This window comes from Macaca thibetana, chromosome 13 (assembly GCF_024542745.1).
Source record: "Macaca thibetana thibetana isolate TM-01 chromosome 13, ASM2454274v1, whole genome shotgun sequence".
Classification (NCBI taxonomy): Eukaryota; Metazoa; Chordata; class Mammalia; order Primates; family Cercopithecidae; genus Macaca; species Macaca thibetana.
Genome location: NC_065590.1, coordinates 70,249,019 through 70,271,247, shown reverse-complemented (window position 1 = coordinate 70,271,247; position 22,229 = coordinate 70,249,019). Strand labels below are relative to the sequence as shown.

Sequence of the window (22,229 nt, the reverse complement as noted above, 5' to 3'; positions counted from 1 at the left end):
CAGAAATAAAGTTCAGGACTAAATAGGCACATCTCTTCATAAAGAAGTGCTGTCAATATTATTTCTCCCCCAAAAATTTGTAGGACCATACTTATTTGTCAGATTTTGAAAGTAAAATAAGAGAATTCAGTTTCCAGTTACGGTGCCCGACAGCAATTCTTCCACTGAACACAGCCAAAAATTCTGGACAAAATATTTTCACAATTTTCTTAAAAGCAACACAAAAATAGCAAGGAATTATCTGGCCAAAATAAAAGGGAAAATGGGAACCCTGTGAGGTAAGGGAACAAAAAGCCATTTTTGCCCTTAGGATATTGGACAATCAGAACAAACAGCCAGGACCCAAGGAGCAAAAATCAAACACCCCACTCCTCCAGAGTGTACACTCTAATAGGTGATATACCTCACATTTAGCTAGGACCCTAAAGGGCTTGTCTTCAAAGCAAAGATGAAACAGAAGTATATTGGCCCTCAAATGTATTCACAATCAAAACTCACATCAGCTAGGTGGCCCAAACATCTAAAGTAATGCCTTTACTTTAAAGTGATTCTGGGCCGGGCGCAGTGGCTCATGTCTGTTATCCCAGCATTTTGGGAGGCCAAGGCGGGCAGATCACTTGAGGCCAGTGGTTCAAGACCAGCCTGGCAAACATGGCAAAACCTCGTCTCTACTAAAAATACAAAAATTAGACAGGTGTGGTGGTGCACACCTATAATTCCAGCCACTCTGGAGGCTGAGGCAAGAGAATTGCTTGAACCTGGAAGGCAGAGGTTGCAGTGAGCCAAGATCAAACCACTGCACTCCAGCCTGGGTGGCAGTAAGACTGTCTCAAAAAAACATGAAAAATAAAGTGGTTCTAGACTGGTAATAACTCTAGACATCTACCAGAAACAAATGCAAAAAAAAAAAAAACCTTTCTGAAGAAGGTACCTTTATTTGAGAGCTCAGATTAGTCTCATAGTTTTTCTTTTTCTTCTTTTTGAGATAAAGTCTCTGTCGCCCAGGCTGGATTGCAGTAGTGCAATCTCGGCTCACTGCAACCTCTGCCTCCTGGGTTCAGGTAATTCTCCTGCCTCAGCCTCCTGAGTAGCTGGGATTACAGGTACCCACCACCACCCCCAGCTAATTTTTATATTTTTAGTAGAGACAGGGTTTCACCACGTTGGCCAAGCTGGTCTCGAACTCCAGACCTCAGGTGATCCGCCTGCCTCAGCCTCCCAAAGTGCTGGTATTACAGGCATGACCCACTGTGCCTGTCCAGTCTCACAGTTTTTCAGACAGTAGACAGCACACGAAGATAAACTAAGGATACAAGGGAACAAGCCATCATGAGCAAGAACCAGCAGAAATAACAGACCACACAAAGGCACCTCTAAGACCTCAGATAAAAGAAGTGCAGAGACACTAACTAAAAAATAACTACTAACTACATTTAAAGAATTAAAGATGACATTGAAAACATCTGCAGAGAACAGAACAATAATTTTTTAAGAAATGACTGAGCAGATTTGAAAAGAAACCAAAATGAACTTCAACAATAACCAAAACTAAAAATTCAGTGGATGGTTTTAACAGATTAGACTCAACTGAAGAGAAAATGAATGGACTGGAAGATAAGTCATTTACAGACTGGAAAATAAGTCAGAATAAATTATCAAGAATAAAGCATGGAAAGATAAAAAGTCGGAAAATACAGTGCAGATAATGGAGAAGCCATAAGATCATGTAATCAAACACCCAAAAGGAGAAGAAAGGAAAATGCAATCAAGGACAAACCTAACAAGACAGCAAGTGAGAAATGTGCAGAACTAATGAGAAGCCAATCCACAAATTCAAGGAGTCTAACGAAGTCCCAAACAAAATAAAAAGAAATCTATGCTGGGAGTGGTGGCTCATGCCTGTAATCCCAACACTTGGGAGGCTGAAGCGGGCAGATCACGAGGTCAGGAGACCGAGACCATCCTGGCTGACACAGTGAAACCCCATCTCCACTAAAAATACAAAAAATTAGCTGGGCGTGGTGGCGCATGCCTGTAATCCCAGCTACTCAGGAGGCTGAGGCAGGAGAATCGCTTGAATCTGGGAGGTGGTGGTTGCAGTGAGCCGAGATCGTGCCACTGCACTCCAGCCTGGACAACACAGCTAGATTCCATCCCCCCCAAAAAAAGAAAAAAAGAAATCTATACTGTGACACATCATAATGAAACTACAGAACACCAAAGACAGAGAAAATCTCAAATGTAACCAATAAAATAAGCTGGAAAGCAGTAAAACACAGTAACATCTTTATGTCTGTTATTTAAAAAAATAAATAAATAAGCATCAGTGTGGCTCTGCTTACCTCAGAAGGTTGTACAGATTAAATGATACAGTGTATCTGAAAGGGCTTTAAAGAAAACTGTAAAGAGTGCTGGCTGTGGCAGTACATATACTCAGATTGGAACAATACAGATGATTAGCCTGGCCCCTAGACAAAAAATATGAAAAAATAAAACTGTAAAGATATCTGGAGATGTAAGTGACAGCTTGTACAAAACCTATTTCATTCTTGGTCATTCAGCCTCTCTCTGAACCTCACTTTACCTAATTGACCTGATTATTTCCAAAGTTCATTCCAGCTCAAAGATTACTCTGTCAGTACATCTCAGTCAGAAGGAGGTGATTCAAATTATAATATTCTACTGCCTAAAAATAAAATGCTAGCTATCATCAGAAAGAACAATGGAAAAAGAAATTATATCCCAAATTCTATAAAAAGCCAACCATATATGGAATACTAATAGAAGTGTTGAAATCACCAAACTTTTATAGATATGTAAAAACAGAAAAAACAACTAAAGCAGTGGTTCTCAACCCTTGCTGCCTACTGGGGAGCTCAAAAAATACTAATGCTAGGGGTCCTCATTCCTAAGATTTTGATTTAATTGATCTGGGGTACAGTCCAGGGCATTGGTATTTTTAAGTGTTCCCTCTGATTATTCTAATATTATAGCTAAGGTTGAGAAACACTGAACTGAAGAGACATATAATAGGATATGTTTTAAAAGATTAAAGCCTCTATAACCTTTCTAAAATATAAAGATTATGAAATTATCAAGAATATGAGTAGAATGAAAAACGAACCTGCTGACAAAATTATACCATATCACAATGGGGCTCGCCTCCTCCAAATGTAAAGGAAGTGGTTTAAAGAGCCAAATAAAGTGTAGGATTCATTTTATAATGTGGTTAGTAAATTTACACAATTTGTTACCCATGATGTAATGCAAAGTTAAGATAAACACATTCAGAAAAGTTTATATGAATTCCAAGGTAACAGATACCTACAAGGTTATTAAGGAAAGCAAATACTCTTGAAGCATATCCTCAATGTTCTGAGGCTGACACTGAAGGCAAGCATTCACTCCCATTAAATATCTTTTAGTCCCAGAATATTATACTGCATGGCCTCAGGATGGCACTTGTATGCTCTAGCCTCAGAAAAATTCATGACTGAAGATTATGCTTTTCTCTGGGGATGAGGAGATAACGAGAGCAAAAGTTTAGCATCATGCATCTGCAACCATTTATTTATTAAGCACTTACTTTATGTTATGTACCATGCCTCTGCTAAGTACTTTAAATTATCTTAATTTAATTCTCACAAGGTAATTTGTTATCCTCATCTTACACATGAGGAAACTAAGGCTCTGAGAGATCAGAATCATGGCAAATATGTATTTTAGGCGTAAAATACAATAGTAAGTTTTAAAGCAAGAATTTTAAGCCCAGGTCTCTGCCATATTGCCTTTTGTGATAATTATAAATAATAGTCACAATAATAAAGACAAACTCATTTTAAGTATTTATGTTTTCCATTAAAAAGCTCAGTAAATCTTCTCAGCTGTCCCATGAGGCTGCTCATTCTCTCTATATACATATATTTTTGTTTGTTTGTTTGATTGATTTGTTTTGAGACAGAGCCTCACTCTGGCACCCAGGCTAGAGTGCAGAGGCGCAATCATAACGCACTGCAGCCTTGATCTCCAGGGCTCAAGCAATCCTCGCACCTCAGCCTCACAAGCAGCTGGGACCACAGACGCATGCCAACGCACCCAGCTAATTTTCTGAATTTTTTGTAGAGATGGGGCTTCACCATGTTGCCCAGGCAGCACTATTTTTTTTTTTTTTCTGAGACAGGGTCTCCTTCTGTTGCCCAGGCTGGAGTGCAGTGGAGTGATCATGACTCACGGCAGCTTCAACCTCCCAGGCCCAAGCAAGCCTCCCACCTCAGACTCCCAAGTAGCTGGGACTACAGGTGAACACCATCACACCCAGCTAATTTTTAAAAATTCTTTTTCTGGAGATGGTGTTTTGCCATGTTGCCCTGGCTGGTCTTGAACCCCTAGGCTCAAGTGATCCTCCTGCCTCAGCCTCCCAAAGTACTGGGATTACAGGTTTTGAGCCACTGTGCCTGGCCCTCTAAATACTGTTGAGTCATCTTTGACTCCTCTTTTTCTCAAACCCCACATTCTACCATTTAGCACATCTTGTTGGCTCTACCTTCAAAAATGTATCAAAATATATATTCACATATCTTATCACTACCACCTTAGTTCATCTTCTGCCTGGATTTATTAAAGTAGCCTCCTAACTAGTCCCCCTGCTGCTTCTACTTATTTTCCCTCCAAGTCTATTCTGAATCCTTACCAGGGGTCCCTTTTAAAGATGGTTTCACTCCTTTGCTTAAAACATTCCACTAGCTGCTCATCTTGCGGAGGTATAAAGCCAAAGTCCTTACAATGGGCAAGACTCTGTCTGACACAACTTCTTCCATTACTACCTGTTTGACGTGACTTCTTCCATTCTCTTCCTCTACTTTAGCCACTTTTACCTCCTTGATATTCCTTAAATATTCCAAGCATGCTCCCTTCCCCCAGCTGTTCCTTCTGTCTAGAAAGCTCTTTCCTCACCTTAGATATCACCTTTAAAGGTCTTAGCTCGAATGGCATCTTATCAGTGAATCCTTTCTTCCCCATTCCACCCTCTGAAACCCTCATATTTTCCTTCCCAACATTCTATGTATTTATTTATCACTGTCTGTCTGCCTCAACAATTTAAGCCTCATAAGGGCAAGATCTGTATTTTTGTTGTTGTATCTCCAGTGTCTAGAACAAGGCCTGGCATGAAGTAGACGCTTGAAAAATATGTGGGGAGTGAAAATACAAATTATTAATGCCAAAACCCAGAAAATACAAATTATTAATGCCAAAACTCCAGCATACAGCCTCCACACTAAATGCCCTAAGCTACTCAATCTTGCCACCTTTTCCATACAACTCTAACACTTCCAGGTAAATATCAGGGCCTCTCCTATACCACACACCACACACATACCAAAATCTAGAGCCAACATTGTTTATTTTTTATTTACTTGCCTGCTTTCTCATAAGTCAGAGATTTTCAAATACTGAGCCTTAGGTTCTCATGACCTCATAAAGTTCTTTCCTCTTGCTACTATTCTCCCCATTCACTGCTAGCTCTTCTCTCCTTCACCTTTTTTTTTTTTTTTTGAGATGGAGTCTTACTCTGTCACCAGGCTGGAGTGCAGTGGTGCGAGCTCGGCTCACTGCAACCTCCAACTTGCTGGTTCAAGTGATTCTCCTGCCTCAGCCTCCAACACACACCACCACACTCAGCTAATTTTTGTATTTTTAGTAGAGACAAGGTTTCACCATGTTGGCCAGGATGGTCTCGATCTCTTGACCTCGTGATTCACCTGCCTCGGCCTCCCAAAGTGCTGGGATTACAGGTGTGAGCCACCGCGCCCGGCCTCTCCTTCACTATCCTAAAGAAATTAGCCTTCTCCCCAAATGATAAACACTCTGATTCTTCTACAAGTTATATCATACTAATAACTAGACTGCATGTTTCTTTGAGGTCATCTAGCACAACACCTCACGTACAGAAATTTTTCTCAAATATTATTAGTATTCCTTCTCCAATTCCTTTCACAAATGTAAAGCTCACTAATAATCTTAATCATTCTTTTTTCCCCCCATGAACTGACGCCTAATCTCAACTGGATGTGAGGAGGGGAGCATTACCAAAAATAAAAGAATTTCTCAACTAAGATGGGCAAGAGTGAAATAAACGACAAATAAATAGGTTTTTTGCTAAAACATGGCTGTTTCCTTACTCCTAAGATCTGAAGGAGGGAGGAAGCGGTAAGGGCAGGCCAGGTAGATGAGAGCTGGGATTGCTTTTCACAACTCTTCCCTGGCAACCTGAAAGAGCAGGACTGACAGGTTCTTGAAGGGGCAAATTTGACTTAATCGTAAAGGTATTTGTGTTGACTCTGGTGTTAATGGCTTAGGAAGAGATTTAAAAATTAAAAGTTAGACACCAACTGATTCGTATTTCATCACAATGCATTCAACTATTTTACTTCCTATTGTGTCTCTAAGAACATTCCAGTAGCAAAAGAAAAATAAAGAAGATTCAAAGTAATGACGGTCAAGAAATAATTTTTTTTCCAATTACACTAATAAGGGGGGACAAAGACCAGAGACTACTGCAAACTCTTCCCCTCAAAATATATCATACTCATTCTGTTAGGAAAATGACACATTTTTAAAGTTTCTCTGTGGAAGCTTAATTTAATTTGAGCACAAAACAAAAGATAATGTTAAAAAAGTAGTGTCCTTGGAGGGCACAGTGGCTCACGCCTGTAATACCAGCACTTTGGGAGTCTGAGGCGGGCAGATCACTGAGGTCAGTAGTTCAAGACCAACCTGGCCAACATTGTGAAACTCCGTCTCTATAAAACACAAAAATCAGCCAGGCATGGTGGCACATGCCTGTGATCCCAGCTACTTGGGAGGCTGAGGCAGAAGAATTGCTTAAACCTGGGAGGTGGAGGTTGCAGTGAGCCAAGACTGCGCCACTGCACACCAGCCTGGGCAACAGAGCGAGACCCTCTCTCCAATAAAAGGAAAAAAAAAAAAAACAGGAGTCTCTTTAATATGATAAGCACCCATGGGAAAGCTATCTGAAATTAATAAACATTTGCCACAAACAATTGTTTGTGGATGTGTGCATAAAAATTGAAGATCAACTACAGCTGCCGGTAAACTGAAAAGTTAAGGGGGGGCGAGGATGGGTTGGAATTCTCCAACTTCTACAGGTAGAAAGGTAAGTATTGTTTTCTGGTGTGGCTTTTTTTTTTTTACCAAATTAGTGTGACTTATCTTCCATTCCCAAAACTGGAAAAGAAATTAAATTTTAAGTAGCTAATACAAAAATCATTCCCCACAACCGCACATTAAACTTTGCCTTTAACATTTCCTTGAAGCCTGAAATCCACACTTTTCTAGAAGGTACTGCTAATAAAGATCAATCTGTAAGTATTCAAATTTGTTGGAAACTACATAGACAAGGTCAAAGAAGACTTGCAAATATCAGATAGACTAGATCGACTAAATACTACAGCAACGTAACAGTAGGGATGAAAAAGTTGCCAAATAATATAAACATATAACTACAGACTTACAAAGAATCATAGGAACGACCGGCCACTCCCTAACTTCATTCAACTGCTCATTTGTCATCTCTGAGAGGCCTACCCTGACCACCCCATCTAAAATAGCTGCCCCTATCACACTCTATTCCTGAACTCTGACTTATTTCTTCCTCACAGCAGTTGCCACTATAAGCCATTATATTCTATAGGCGCATTTGCTCGACCGTTTGCCTCTCCACTAAAACATAAACTCCATGAGGGCAGAAGCTTGGTCGGTTTTTTAAAATCACAGGGCCTAGACACATAGCTGGCACTCAACACACAGGTGCTGAATAAATAAATGATAAAACTGAAACCCAGAGAGGTTAAAGGATTTCCTCAAGGTCACAGAGCTAGCAACAAACACAGCCCTTACTATAACCTTGTCTGCTATAGACCTGTGTGTTCGCTCTTTCCATAGCCACTTCCACTACATCACAGAGCCTGTTCCAGCACATGATTCTATTTAACAGATTTCTCCTCTTCTTTTTTTTTTTTAAGTGCCAAAGAAAATACATGTTACCAAAAAAAGTGACACACTGGGTAGCATTTTAAACTCAAGTGTTTCGCCAACTAAAACTATACTCAAATTTCATAAGTATACAGGCTTAGCCCGTAAAACAGAAAGGCACAACTATTCATAGTTCTTTAAGTTCCTTTTGAAATTGGTGTGTATGCCCTGGAAGTTTTAAGAAGAACCACTGAAAACCTATTCACCAATTCTGAATGGCCTGTAAAGTATCAGCCGCACTTTCATTCTTTTCAGAGCCCACAAAATCTCCTCCCTGGATATACTTTATCTTGTAGATTATGCAAGGCAATGTAACTAACTTCAAAGCCCCTTTAGTTCCTTTTAAAGTACAAGAAAATCTCCCAAAACACTGAACATAAAATTAACCCGTGGGAAGTTTCAGATTCTGAGAACAGGAACCATCTCTTAACCATTCTCTCTGACTGCAATCATGTAGGTCCTTCGTTTAAAATGCATGAATTGGAAATACCTAAAAGAAACGTGGGAAGGGGCCGGGGGATCGCAAGAAAGTGGGGAAGAGACATTCACATATATAAAAAAGGGAGCTGATATATGAATAACACTTTTGCCCAACGTCAACTTCTCGCCTCGAGTCAAGGCCTCACTGACACAACTTCTGTTGTCTTCTTGATCACCTTCCTTGAAGAAGAGAGGGGCCAAGGCCGGCACGTTCTGCGGAGACTGTCTGTAGACCTAGGATGGGGCACACCAGGACAGCGGACGATTTGCGCCGCGTCTCTCAAAACTACTGCCAGCCCAATTAGTAAACCGAGAGGGCAGCCCTGAGATGCAGGATGGCCAGAGAGTTGAAATGAGCCTGGGAGTTAAAGAGTGGGATGGTGCGGACGAACAGGCGTGGGAAGGGTAAACAACGCACCAGGAGCGAGAGTGAGAACAGGGTCGAGATGGGGTCAGTGAAAGGCAAAAGGCGAAGAGAAGGGGACTGGGCTCCGGGTGGGATGGGCGGCAGCAAAGGGGGAGGGGACGCGAATAGGCTGGGGGAGGGGGAGAAGGGTCCGGGGCGGGGCGGAAGGGAGCAAAGAGGCGGGATGAAGACGGCCAGGCCGGGAGGGTCTTTACCTGCAGCTCCGCCCGCTCCACCTCCCACTGGGCTCTCTCCACCTCGAAGCGGGCCCACTCGTGCTGCAGGAAGTGCAGGATCCCCGGGAGACTGTACTGGGCTCGGGCCGCCCCCGCCGCAGCCGCAGCCGCAGCCGCCCCGTCGCCGGCCGCGGCAGCCTCCGCCAGAGGCCCGAGCCCCTTGGCACCGCCGGCGCCCGGGTGGTTGTTGCTGAAGAAAACGCCGGGACCCGCCTGCTCGTCCATGGCGGCTGCAGATACCCGGGAAGCTGCCCCGGCGCCCAGCAGCGGAGGCAACAGCGGCGGCAAGCAGCGCCTCCTCCTCCCTCCGCCGCTCCCGCCCACACCCCAGTCAGCAGGGAGCAGCCGCCTGGGCGCGGGGGCCGGCCGAGCCCGTGACGGGCCGGGAAATGGGTCAACTGCGGCGCGCTGGCGGCCCGGGGCTTGCCGGGAAATGTAGTCGCGGGGCGGAGCGCGGGCGAGCGCGGCCCGGGCGGCCTGTAGGGCTGCGCCTCAGCTTGGGCGTGGCCTCGGGCCCGCCCCGCCCCGGCTCGCCGCGGAGGGGGCCGGCTGGGCGAGGAGCGCGGGTTTCCTCTGGGGCCAGCTGGGCGCGGGCTGGCAGCTCTCCAGCCTTCCTCGCACGCGGAAGTTCGCGGGCGGCGCTCCCTGTTGCATTCACACACACACACACACGGAAGTTATCACGCCAAGATACCAGCTCGAGCTGCACATCTTTTAAGGCTTCCTGGCCGTTCTGTGAAGAAACAGGCTCAAAGCGAGCTACCCGGTGCGGGCGCTGGACGGGAGTTCTCCCTCCAGCTGCCCTGCGTGCTCTCGCTTGGGCTCAGTCTTTGGAGTTTCTCTCACCCTAGACGCTCCTCCATTCTGCCAATCTGCGGGTCGCTGTCGCTCCTGCCTTTCTTTTCTGACTGGAGGGGCTCAAACCTGTTGCCTGACCAGTTTTCATTTCTAAGGAACGCCGATCATCTCTCTAAGACAACGCCGCAGCTTTCTACTGCTGCTTCCAAATTGTGATTTGTTGACAGCCCATCTGAAAAAACGGCTCCGTTGAAGTTTCTTTCCCTTTGCAGTCCTCCTGCAGTAAATCCTGTAAAAGTTTTAGCATCCAATAACAGATACTGTTTTTTTGTCTCATTTTTCCTATCTTACTCCCGCTCATTTTTACTCCACTTAATTGAACAAATATTTTTATTATCAGTTATCTCCCGCGCTGGGAATATTAAGATAAATGACGTCGTTTCTGTAATCAGAGATTGGCATATAATCAAATATCACAAGGCCTTAGTAGCTACACCCCCTTGAAAAAGCAAGTTCCCTTTCTGCTCCCTAGCGCGGTCTTAGATATCCTGGCTCCGCTCCTTTTTCTCTTGTCCTGTTCCCAGTTTCACGATTCACCTGCCAACTGGCAACAGCATCCGCCTACCAAAGGTACACCAAAGTCCTTTCCTTTTAAGTGACTCCCTGTAAATATTTTCCTTCTCCGAAGTCTGATAACATGTCACTATAAATTCACACTACAACAGTGGCAGAAAGGAAGGCCCCTGAAAACAATTTAACAAATGCAAATAAAATTAAGCACTTATTTTGTCACCCTAACAAGTTACCGAATTCTTACGTTTTGTAGGACGTACTTCTGGGCTATCAGACTTGATGGCCATGAAAAAATGTAAAGATCTAGGCTGCTGAGTGACATGTCAGGGAAAGATATCCTGTCCCTGTCCTCTGTCCCCTCCCCCCTTTCGCATGGCTACTTGCAGAAAGGACAGGAAACACATTGTGTCTGCTCTGGTTGCAAATAAAGATGGAGAACTCTCTTCTCTCGGTTAATGTTTCTGCTTTATGAATTCCTTCTTTATTATCATCAAAGATTGATCCAGGCCTGGCCAAATTCCCTGTGCCATAACTTATTTTGGCTGTCGGCGTCCTTTGAGATACAGCCCAGTCTTCTCATTAATAGTTCAAGGAACTAAATTCCAAAAAAATTGAGACTTGTCAACAATGAGGCCTTGAGTGAGACGACATGTCCGAAAATTCCTTTAAGTCAATTCATAGCAGACCACAAAATGTAATTAAACTTATAGATAATCTGGACTACCACACATATACAAAAACTATTTTAATTCATAGTTCAGCTTTATTACTCACAATACCTCTTTTTGCTTTACGAGAACTCATTTACATTTTGGCCGGGCGCCATGACTCACGCCTGTAATCCCAGCACTTTGGGAGGCTGAGGCGGTAGATCACTGGAGCCCAGGAGTTGTGGGCAGGAGGCAGGAGAATAGGGTCTGGAGGCAGGGAACATAAAGTAGATTCACGCTGACTTCCTAGAACTGAATCAAATGGAAACACTTCAGCTATAACAGGAAATATACTCTCCATTTACATAGGGCGCACACCAAGTAAATGTCGTTGTAACTTTACTTCATCCTCTTTATTTACATAGGGCGTACACCAAGTAACCAATGGAAACCTCTAGAGGGTATTCAAACTCCAGAAAATTCTGTAACGGGGCTCTTGAGCCCCTATGCTAGGGCCTGCCCCCACCCTGTGGAGCCTACTTTCATTTTCAACAAATCTGTTTTTGTTGTTTCATTCTTTCCTTGCTTTGTTTGTGCGTTTTTTCCAATTCTTTGTTCAATATTTCAATAACCTGGACACCCTCCACCGGTAACAGTTGGAGACCAGCCTGGCCAACACGGCAAAACCCGTCTCTACTAAGAATACAAAAATTAGCCAGGTGTGGTGGCACATGCCAGTAGTCCCAGCTACTTGGGAGGCTGAGGTATGATAATTGCTTGAACCCGGGAGGCGGAAGTTGCTGTGAGCCGAGATCATGACACTGCACTCCAGCCTAGGCAATACAGCGAGACTGATTGAAAAAAAAAAAACTATAGGAGTATGAATACCATACTTTTAACTGGGCCTGGCGCGGTGCTCATGCCTATAATCCTAGCACTTTGGAAGGCTGAAGCGGGTGGATTGGATTGCCTTAGCTCAGGAGTTCAAGACCAGCCTGGGCAACACTGTGAAACCCCGTCTCTACTAAAATGCAAAAAAAAATCAGCCGGGCATGGCTAATTTAAAAAAAATTATAGCTTGCGCCTATAATCCCAGCTCAATTCTCTCATTGTTTAATATGGGAACAATAGGCACCAAATAAATTTGCTGTAAAGTTAAATGAGAGAAAAAAAGTAAATCCCCTCTCATAGTGCCTACTATACGTGGTATTAGTTCACAAGAGTAACTGAAACAAAATATGTGAAGGAAACAGTCCCTGTTAAAATCTAGGGGCTCAATAATTGTTCTCTCCTTTCCCCTATTCAGAACTTTAAATTAGTTAAAATAATCTTTAAAAAACAAAAAAAGGGCCGGGTACGGTGACTCATGCCTGTAATCCCAGCACTTCGGAAGGCCGTGATTCGTGGGCGAATCACGAGGTCAGGATAACGAGACCAGACTGGCCAACATGGTGAAATTCCGTGTCTACTAAAAATACAAAAAACTAGCTGGGCATAGTGGCAGGCGCCTGTAATCCCAGCTACTTGGGAGGCTGAGGCAGGAGAATCACTTGAACCCGGGAGGAGGAGGTTGCAGTGAGCCAAGATTCTGCCACTGCACTCCAGACTGGGCGACAGAGGGAGACTCCGCCTTAAAAAAAAAAAAAAAAGAAAAAAAAAAAAAAAAACAGCCCAGATGGCGGTGGCTCACGCCTTTGATCCCAGCACTTAGGGAGGCAGAGGTGGGTGGATTACCTGAGGTCAGGAGTTTGAGACCAGCCTGGCCAACATGGTGAAACCCCATCTCTACCAAAAATACACAAAAATTAGCCGGCCATGGTGGTGCGCGCCTGTAGTCCCAGCCACTGAGGAGGCTGAAGCAGGTGAATGTCTTGAAACTGGGAGGCGGAGGTTGCGGGGAGCCAAGATGGTGCCATTGCACTCCAGCCTGAGCAACAACAGCCAAACTCCGTTTTCGGAAAAAAAAAAAAAAAAAAGGAAAACAAAAACAACCCCCCCCCAAAAAAACTAACGCCTATGCCTAATCATTAAGCCTCAGATCTCAACGTGTTGTGATCATTTTATAATTAATAAAGCCAAAATGACAGAAAATAAGGGTTCCTTTCCCAGTACACAGAGCAATTGTCAAAATATTGATTTCATATATCACTACAATGAGTTTACAGTGAAAATTGTGAAATGTTGAAAGGTTGTTTAGATAATAGGAGTGTTTATTTTATTTTATTTTTATTTTTTGAGACGGAGTCTCGCTTTATCGCCAAGCTGGAGTGCAGTGGCGCGATCTCGGCTCACTGCAACCTCCACCTCCCGGGTTCAAGTGATTCTCCTGCCTCTGCCTCCCAAGTAGCTGGGATTACAGGCATGGGCCACCACGCCCAGCTAATTTTTTGTATTTTTAGTAGAGACGGAGTTTCACCATGTTGACCAGGATGGTTTCAATCTCTTGACTTCATGATCCTCCCACCTCAGCCTCCAAAAGTGTTGGGATTACAGGTGTGAGCCACTGCGCACGCCCAGCCTTTTTTTTTTTTTTTTTTTTTTTTAAGACAGAGTCTCCCTCTGTCACCAGGCTGGAGTGCAGTGGCGCGATCTCGGCTCACTGCGATCTCCGCTTCCCGGGTTCAAGCGATTCTCCTGCCTCAGCCTCCCCAGTAGCTGGGACTACAGGTGCACACCACCACACCCAGCTAATTTTTTGTATTTTAGTAGGGACAGGGTTTCACCATGTTGGCCAGGATGGTCTCTATCTCCTGACCTGTCTGCCTGCCTCGGCCTCCCAAAGTGCCCGGATTACAGGTGTGAGCCACCTTGCCCTGCTGAGTGTTTACTATTTTTCAGTTTATATGTGTATGCTTTGTGGGATGAGGATTATAGATCTATAAAATGACAAATAATTCACCTGTTCTTCTGAAAAATGTGTCAGACCAGGCACAGTGGCTCTCGCCTATAATCTCAGCACTTTGAGGGGTAGAGGCAGGTGTATCACTTGAGGTCAGGAGTTCAAGACCAGCCTCGCCAACATGGTGAAACCCTGTTCTCTACTAAAAATATAAAAATTAGCTTGGCCTAGTGGTGGGTGCCTGTAATCCCAGCTACTCTGGAGGCTGAGGCAGGAGAATCACTTGAACCTAGGAGGCAAGATTACAGTGAGCTGAGATCTCACAACTGCACTCCAGCCTGGTGACAAGGCAAGAGACCTTCTCAATAAATAAGCAAATGAATGAATGAATAAATACATAAATAAAATTTGTCATTAAAATGAATGGTTCTTTTTTTTGAGATGGACAAAAATTTCACATAAATCCAATCACTTAATATGTATTTTTTTGTGACTGGCTTCTTACTGTAATGTTTTCTGTTTCTTTGCTTGTATTTGAGATGGAGTCTTACTCTGTTGCCCAGGCTGGAGTGCAATGGCACCGTCTCAGCTCACTGCAACCTCTGCTTAATGGATTTAAGCGATTCTCCTGCCTCAGCCTCTCAAGTAGCTAGGACTACAGGCGCACCGCCACGCCTGGCTAATTTTCATATTTCTCATGGAGACAGAGTTTTGCCACGTTGGCCACGCTGGTCTTGAACTCCTGAGCTCAAATGATCTGCCCACCTAGGCCTCCCAAAGTGCTGGGATTACAGGTGTGAGCCACCATGCCCAGTCTATTTTTCTAAAACTGTTCAAAATGACCAGTTATTTGGGGCTCTGACTCTAACTGCTCAAAGAAAGATCTTTAAGTTGAACTTGATGGCTCTTTCAGAATTTTGGCCAGAAAGAAAGAAAGAAAAAAAAAAAAAAAGGACTACTTAATTGACAAGAGAAAGGCCTCCCCAAGGATTAAGAGAACTTTAGGGAATTGGCCTGGCGCGGTGGCTCACACCTGTAATCCCAGCACTTTGGGAGGCCAAGGTGGGCGGATCACGAGGTCAGAAGATCGAGACCATCCTGGCTAACACGGTGAAACCCCGTCTGTACTAAAAATGCAAAAAATTAGCTGGGCGTGGGGGCAGGCGCCTGTAGTCCCAGCTGCTCAGGAGGCTGAGGCAGGAGAATGGCATGAACCTGGGAGGCAGAGCTTGCAGTGAGCCGAGATCGCGCCACTGCACTATAGCCTGGGCGACTAAGCGTGACTCCGTCTCAAAAAAAAAAAAAAAAAAAAAAAAAAGAACTTTAGGGAATAGAAATATGCAATAACCCATTGTTTATCCACCTCTTCTACCACCTGCTCACTCCCTAATCTCTCTCACCTCTCCTTTCTGCCTACCGTGCTTCAGGGGTCCAGTCTCTGTTTCAACCTTTCTCAGATTCCAGCCAGACTTACTCCCTAAATTTGAAGTCTGGTAATGGCTGCGTTGGGGTAACAGCCAATAATAAGTTAGAAATGAAGGAACTGTAGCATCTAAAATTTCTCTTGGAGTCCAAGAATTAAATCTATATTCAGTCTTGTGATAGGATGAGAAATTAGCTTCTATCAGTTGTTATCATTATTGTTACTATTATTTTCTTTTGTAATAGTATGACTGAAGTTAGGGAGTTGCCTAATTTTAATTTCTAAATTGATGTTTCATTTTGTTGAATTTAATAAGTTTAATGAAATAAAACTTAATTTAATGTTAAAGTTAATTTTGTAGTGACTGATATTTAGAGAAACAGATACTTCAAATCTAAAATCAGGATTACTTTGACAAATCTAAATATCTAACACACGGGAGACTGAAATAATAATACAGCTCTGAAGCTGTAGCAAGACTTCTCTTGGAATATTAATGGTGATCAACTTCAGATTCTATTTCTCTAAGCAAAGGTAAACTGGTTTTTGAAGACATTCTTTTCCTTTCTCCCCATCAATCCCATGCCTGCCTTCCCTACTCCTTTTCTCTTTCAAACTTTCCAATGAATGTAAGCTCTATTCAACAGATTGTTTTCTTTTAGTAACTAAGGTGTCCTCATTTCTAAGCCAGAAACTGAATTTCGAACAATTAACGTCTACTTCATTACATAAAAATAACTGTGTGTGTATGTGTGGTGTATAGAAAAAGAACATTTTTTATGAGCTTGCTATTCCTGTCAACTCTGCAGCTGAGATGCACTCATTTCCAGGTATAGCCACTTTCTCAGCAGACGACACTCAATTTTCATTTAGGCTTGAATTGCTCGGAACAGCACTGCCTTCCCAAGCTCCCACCTGGTAGTGCTTAGACATAAATTAAGTTGATCCTCAAAAAAATTCAAATGTGGTACAATATTTTTTACAAATATGATGGGCGAGGGGGAGGTGGAACGAAATCTGGCACTGTGCAAGAAAAACAAGAGAAATGAATGAAGTTGAAGAAATTCAATACATTTTGTTACGTTTTGAACACTGTTTTCCTTAGATTTTCTAAAACAGGATTTAACCTATTTCGCTTGTGCTATATCTCTCTCCCTCTACTCTCCAGGCCCTCAATATGCTACTGTTGTTCAATATGTGTTAATTATAGTACTTGCAGTTGTTCTCTGTAATGGAAAATTCTATCATTATCTATGTTATCTTCTTTCCCAGATTTCCCCTCAGCTGCAGGACATGAAGTAACAAGAGTGGGAGTGGTTGGAACCAGCTTATATACACTTTCACATGAACTCTAATACGTAACATTATTCCTGATAAACTGATTGTATTCAAGCTTAGGGAGCCGATACATAAAAATTCATTGTAGTGGAAAAAGATAAATTAAATAACATGGTTTTTAGTATATGGCAATAACCAAATTAATGCTGCAACTTTTTTTTATAAGAATGTAGCCAGATTAAAATGCTAAAGGAAGAGTATAAATAAGCTAGAAGATGAGGGTGGGATGGGGAGCATTTTTGACAAAATTCAAATACCCCGAGGAAGAAAAGTACACGGTATATTTGATATGTTGAAAGAACTCCAATATGGCCGACACATAAAGAGCAACATGAAAGTAATAACAATTACTGTTTTTTTGTTGTTGGTGGTGGTTTGTTTTGAGAGTGAGTCTTGCTCTGTCACCCAGGTTGGAGTTTGGTGGCACAATCTTGATTCACTGCAACCTCTGTCTCTTGGGTTCAAGTGATCCTCCTGCTTCAGCCTCCCGAGTAGCTGGGATTACATGCGTGCACCACCATACCCGGCTAATTTTGTATTTTTAGTAGAGACAGGGTTTCTCCATGTTGGTCAGGCTGGTCTTGAACTCCCGACCTCAGGTGATCTGCCCGTCTCAGCCTCCCAAAATGCTGGGATTACAGGAGTGAGCCACCGCACCTGGCCACAAAGTTCTATTTTTAAAAACACAAAAACACAAATGCAATATAATAATAATAATTACTATTATTATTTGAGATGGAGTCTCGCCTGTCACCCAGGCTGGAGTACAGTGGCATGATCTTGGCTCACTGCAAGCTCCACCTCCCAGGTTCACACCATTCTCCTGCCTCAGCCTCCCTAGTAGCTGGGACTACAGGTGCCCACCACCACGCTCAGCTAATTTTTTTTTTGTATTTTTAGTAGAGATGGGGTTTCACTGTGTTAGCCAGATGGTCTCGATCTCCTGACCTCGTGATCTGCCTGCCTCGGCCTCCCAAAGTGCTGAGATTACAGGCGTGAGCCACTGTGCCCGGCCCCAAATGCAATATTATTTATAAAAATATAAAAACTTGACCCAGTCCAATGGCTCACTCCTGTAATTCCAGAACTCTGGGAGGCCAAGGCAGGAGGATCACTTGAGCCCAGGAGTTTGAAACCAGCCTAGACAACATGGCAAGACCCTGACTCTACTAAAAACACAAAAATTAGCCAGGTGTGGTGGCATGCCCCTGTAGTCTCTGCTACTTGGGAAGCTGAGCCAGGAGGATCACTTAAGCCTGGGAAGTTGAGGCTGCAGTGAGCCATCATCATGGCACTGTACTCCCACCTGGGCAACAAAACAAGACCCTGTGTCAAAAAAGGAAAAAAAAAAAAATATATATATATATATATATGTAATATATACACACTTTATATATATATACACTTTGTATATATACACACTTTGTATATACATATGTGTGTGTGTGTATATATATAATACTGGAAATATGGAAGTATAGTTTCCAGTTTATATATACATACATAAACTGGAAGTAAATTACCTAAGATTAGGGTAATGACTAAGTCAATAATGGTACATCCATTATTAAGTAGCCATCAAAAAATGATTACTACTGGCAGTGGCTCATGCCTGTAATTGCAGCACTTTGGAAGGCCGAGGTGGGTGGATTACTTGAAGTCAGGAGCTCGAGACCAGCCCAGCCAACATGGCAAAACCCCATCTCTACTAAAAATACAAAAATTAGCTGGGCATGGTGGCACATGCCTGTAGTCCCAGCTACTTGGGAGGTAAAGGTTGTGGTGAGCCGAGATCACGCCACTGCACTCCAGCCTGAGCGACAGGGCAAGACTTTGTCTCAAAAAAACAAAACAAAACAAAACTTAGATCAGTATAATTTTTCTAAATTATGACTAAGGGAACGGGGTCTGTGTCTGATGCCTGTAATCCCAGCACTTTGGAAGGCCGAAGCAAACGGATTGTTTGAGTTCAGGAGTTCGAGACTCGCCTGTGCAACATGCGAAACTCTGTCTCTACAAAAAACAAATAAAAAAAATACAAAAAAATTTAGCCAGGCATGGTAGCATGTGCCTGCAGTCCCAGCTACTTGTGAAGCTGAGGCAGGCTGGGCGCTGTGGCTCACGCCAGTAATCCCAGCACTTTGGGAAGCTGAGGTGTGAGGATCACATGAGCTCAGGAAGCTGAGGCTCAGTGAGCTGTGACCATGCCACTGCACTCCAGGCTGGGCGATGGAGTGAGACCCTGTTTCAAAAAAATATAACAAATAAAAAATTAATTAATTAAGATGTGAAATTCTTAATAAAATTCTGTGAAGCCCATAAATACTTTCATTAGCTTTTAGATATGAGAGAACTAGAAATGAGTTTGTAATTATTAAATCAGGTATAAAAAATAATCCATCTAATGGAAAGCACTGAGGCAAGAAATTTATTTATAGTTCTACTCTAGCCATGTCTGACATTAACCTAAAAATTCCAACTGAGATTTAAGAATTCTAATATTGAAAATAAACCAGAGGAAAAAAAGAAAATGTAGGGCTAATAATTTGTATAATTGAATGTCTTCAATATTGGGATAATTATATCCATCATTCAACATTGTTTAAATTGAAATAAATAATGGGTATGAAGTGTCTAGTACAGTGCTTGGAACACAACAGAAATGGTCATTCTTACTGACAATATCAATCTGTAATATTTTAACTTCTATATCTGGATTCTGTTTAGTGGGTTTTTTGTTGTTGCTGTTTTGAGTCAGGGTCCCTTTCTGTCACCCAGACTGGAGTGCAGTAGTTGATGATAGCTCACTGTAAACTTGAACTCTCCTGTGTCAGTCTCCCAAGCTCTTGCTATGTTCCATAGGCTGGTCTCAAAGTCCTGGCCTCAAGCAATCCTCCCATCTCAGCCTTCCAAAGAGCTGGGATTACAGGCACCAGCCACCATGCCCAGCCTTGTTTACTGTGTTTTACACTGTCATACTGTGATAGTTCTACACACATGTAAAGACTACTTGTCAGACTAAATAATGTTATGTACCAGTATTAAAGGATTGGCCAAAGATTCGCTTGATAAAAATAAGCAGGACAAATATTCAGCTATATGTACTTTTTTTTTTTTTTTAATGTGTAAAAGATCAGAGAGAGGATATCTACTAAATTCTGTCATAAAACTGAAGCCCCAAAGGGTTAGGTTGTCTAAACTTCTATTCCTAGTTGATGACAGAACCTATTTAAAACAGGGATACTTGACCTCATCAGGGCTGAGTTTTCTCTAATTAAGAACTCAGGCCTGGGTGTGGTGGCTCATGCCTGTCATCTCAGCACTTTGGGAGGCTGAGGCCGGCAGATCACCTGAGGTCAGGAGTTCGAGGTCAGCCTGGCCAACATGGCAAAACCCCATCTCTACTAAAAATACAAAAATTAGCCAGGCATTGTGGCAGGCGCCTGTAATCCCAGCTACTTGGGAGGCTAAGGCAGGAGAATCGCTCGAACCCAAGAGACGGAGGTTGCAGTGAGCTGAGATCAAGCCACGGCACTCCAGCCTGGGTGACAGAGTGAGACTCTTCCTCAAAAAACAAAACAAAACAAACAAACAAACAAAAAACAGTGGCTCATGCCTGTAATCCCACCACTTTGGGAAGCTGAGGAGGGAGGATCGCTAGAGCCCAGGAGTTTGTGACTCTAGTGAACTACGATGACAACACTGCAATCTAGCCCTTATGACAGAGCAAGACCCTGTCTCAAAAATAATATTAATTATTCAAATGTATAATATTGATTAATAAGAACTTGGAAAGCAAACAGAGGATACTTTATTTCTTCAACTATGAAAACTGCTCAGATTATGCTTCAGAAAGAATTACTGGCTATAATGATGCTTCTCCTTTTAGCTTCATGATACTGGATGTTCATAATCAAATAAATAAGATCGTTTAGGTTGAGAAAAATCTCATGGATTGGGCAGAAAAACAAATTAATATTAATCTTCAAACAGATCTTCCCTTTACAGATATGATCACAGAAAACTAGAAGTTGTCAGTGACTTAAAAGGGTCTAGGGAAGACCAGGCATGGGGGCTCACGCCTGTAATTCCAGATTACAGGCCGAGGCAGGTGGATCACCTGAGTTCAGGAGTTCGAGACCAGCCTGACCAACATGGAGAAACCCCGTCTCTACTAAAAATACAAAATTAGCCGGTCACAGTGGCACATGCCTGTAATCCCAGCTACTCAGGATCCTGAGGCAGGAGAATCGCTTGAACCCAGAAGGCAGAGGTTGAGGTGAGCCGAGATCGTGCCATTGCACTCCAGCCTGGGCAACAAGAGTGAAACTCCGCCTCAAAAAAAAAAAAAAAAAGAAGAAGGGTCTAGAGAAAGCATAAAGATGTACTGACAGAGAGAGGAAGGGAGACAGGAGGGAGAGGATCATTGCTAATGCATGATGCAGTCTACCCTAAAGTGGGAAATGATGGGAGAAGCCAAGAACAGCAAAAAATAGCCAAGGCAGAAATAAACATACTTTATAAATAGATGAGGGAAAAGGGGTTACGTGTGTACATGCATGTGTGCAAAAAAATAAGGAGATTAGAAACAGTCTGGTGGTTTCTTAGAAAGTTAAACATGAGTCAGAAAGTCCATATTTAAGGAAAAAAAAAAGGAAAAAGTTAGACTTATTTGAACCAGCAATTTCACTCCTAGGTATACTCAAATGATATTAAAACATATGTCCACCCCAAAACTTGTACATAATTGCTCATAGCATCATTATTCCTAACAGGCAAGAAAAAGGTGGAAAAATCCAAATGTCTTTCAACTGATGAATAGATTCACAAAATGTGGTATATATACAATGGAATATTATTCAGCCATAAAAAGGAATGAAATACAGATTCATGCTACGACATGGATGAACCTTCAAAAACATTACAGTGGGCCAGGCGAGGTTGCTCACGCCTGTATTACCAGCACTTTGGGAGGCCGAGGCAGGTGGATTGCCTGAGCTCAGGAGTTCGAGACCAGCCTCGCCAACATGGTGAAACAAAAAATTAGCCAGGCACGGTGGCGTGCGCCTGTAACCCCAGCTACTAGGGAGACTGAGGTAGGAGAATCGCTGGAACCCGGGAGGCGGAGGTTGCAGTGAGCCGAGATTGCACCACTGCACTCCAGCCTGGGTGACAGAGTGAGGCTCCATCTCAAAAACAAACAAACAAACAAACAAACATTACAGTGGGTTGGTGGTTCATGCCTGTAATACCAGAACTTTGGAAGGCTAAGGCAGATGGATCACTTGAGCTCAGGAGTCTGAGACAAGCCTGGGCAACATGGTGAAACCCTGCCTCTAACAAAAATATACAAAATTAGCAGGGCGCCGGGCGTGGTGGCTCATGCCTGCAATCCCAGCACTTTGGGAGCTGCGGCGGGAGGTCGGGAGATCAA

At 43.0% G+C, this 22,229-nt stretch overlaps 2 protein-coding genes across 3 annotated transcripts in view; one reads left to right on the top strand and one right to left on the bottom strand.

Moving 5' to 3' along the window:
* STRN (striatin) overlaps window positions 1-9,521 on the bottom strand; it is a 127,867-nt gene extending 118,346 nt beyond the window's left edge. Inside the window, exon 1 of one of the 2 annotated variants that reach the window (XM_050753338.1) lies at window positions 9,154-9,521. In XM_050753338.1, coding sequence (XP_050609295.1) covers window positions 9,154-9,399 — 246 coding nt within the window. In that variant the 5' untranslated portion in view covers window positions 9,400-9,521. The remainder of the gene's footprint in view (window positions 1-9,153) is intronic. The other variant, XM_050753339.1, reaches the window with a different exon arrangement.
* An 11,339-nt stretch (window positions 9,522-20,860) lies between these two features.
* The window catches only part of GPATCH11 (G-patch domain containing 11), a 121,057-nt gene continuing 119,688 nt past the window's right edge, over window positions 20,861-22,229 (top strand). Inside the window, exon 1 of the mRNA XM_050753395.1 lies at window positions 20,861-20,870. The gene's annotated coding sequence lies outside the window, so the exon portion shown is untranslated. The remainder of the gene's footprint in view (window positions 20,871-22,229) is intronic.